This window comes from Calidris pugnax, unplaced genomic scaffold (genome assembly GCF_001431845.1).
Source record: "Calidris pugnax isolate Ruff unplaced genomic scaffold, ASM143184v1 scaffold187, whole genome shotgun sequence".
Lineage (NCBI taxonomy): Eukaryota > Metazoa > Chordata > Aves > Charadriiformes > Scolopacidae > Calidris > Calidris pugnax.
Window position 1 is genome coordinate 1,530,896 of NW_015090969.1, and position 641 is coordinate 1,531,536.

At 48.4% G+C, this 641-nt stretch overlaps 1 protein-coding gene across 1 annotated transcript in view; it reads right to left on the bottom strand.

The window, feature by feature from the left end:
- Positions 1–6: 6 nt before the first annotated feature.
- Positions 7–641, bottom strand: part of LOC106894161 (protein groucho-1-like) — a 21,439-nt gene continuing 20,804 nt past the window's right edge. The window contains 1 exon segment of the mRNA XM_014952684.1: positions 7–641. Within this exon segment, the coding sequence (XP_014808170.1) occupies positions 523–641 (119 nt within the window). The 3' untranslated portion in view covers positions 7–522.

The window sequence follows — 641 nt, forward strand, 5'->3', positions numbered from 1 at the left end:
AAAAAAAAAAATAAAATTGCCACCACCAAAAACCATCAGTGGAATACAATTACAGCAGACGAAAAATACACAACTAGTGTACCGGGAGGGGTCCCCCACCCTTCCAATGCTATTTACTAGTCCGTTATTTACATTTTTCACAAGTCTTATGCAGGATGCACCAAAAAAAAAAAAAAAAAATCACAATAAAAAATAAGTCCTTTATAGTGCCACCAAAGCGCAGACGGAAAGAACCAGAAAACCAAAAAAAAAAAAAGTTTCAAAATAAAACCCAAAACCCTAAAACCAAACAAAAAAATCCGTTTAGGGCTTCAATGTGTGCCATATTTGCAGACCTCCAAATAAATCCGTGTGTGTTGTACGCCGGGCCCTGCGGGGAGAGCCCCGCCGGAGCGTGCCAGTCCCTGGCCGAGCCCCCGGGGGCTGCCCCACAGCAGCCCCCCCGAGCCCCCCGGCCGCTCGCCCGAGTCCTGCCACCGCCGGTGCTGGGAGGTGCCAGCCGTGCTTTAAAAATCCACGGGGTTAGTAGATGACCTCGTAGACTGTGGCTTTCTTGTCACCAGAGCCCGTGACGATGTACTTGTCATCCGCTGAAATGTCACAACTTAAGACGGACGAGGATTCCTTGGACTGGAAAAAGG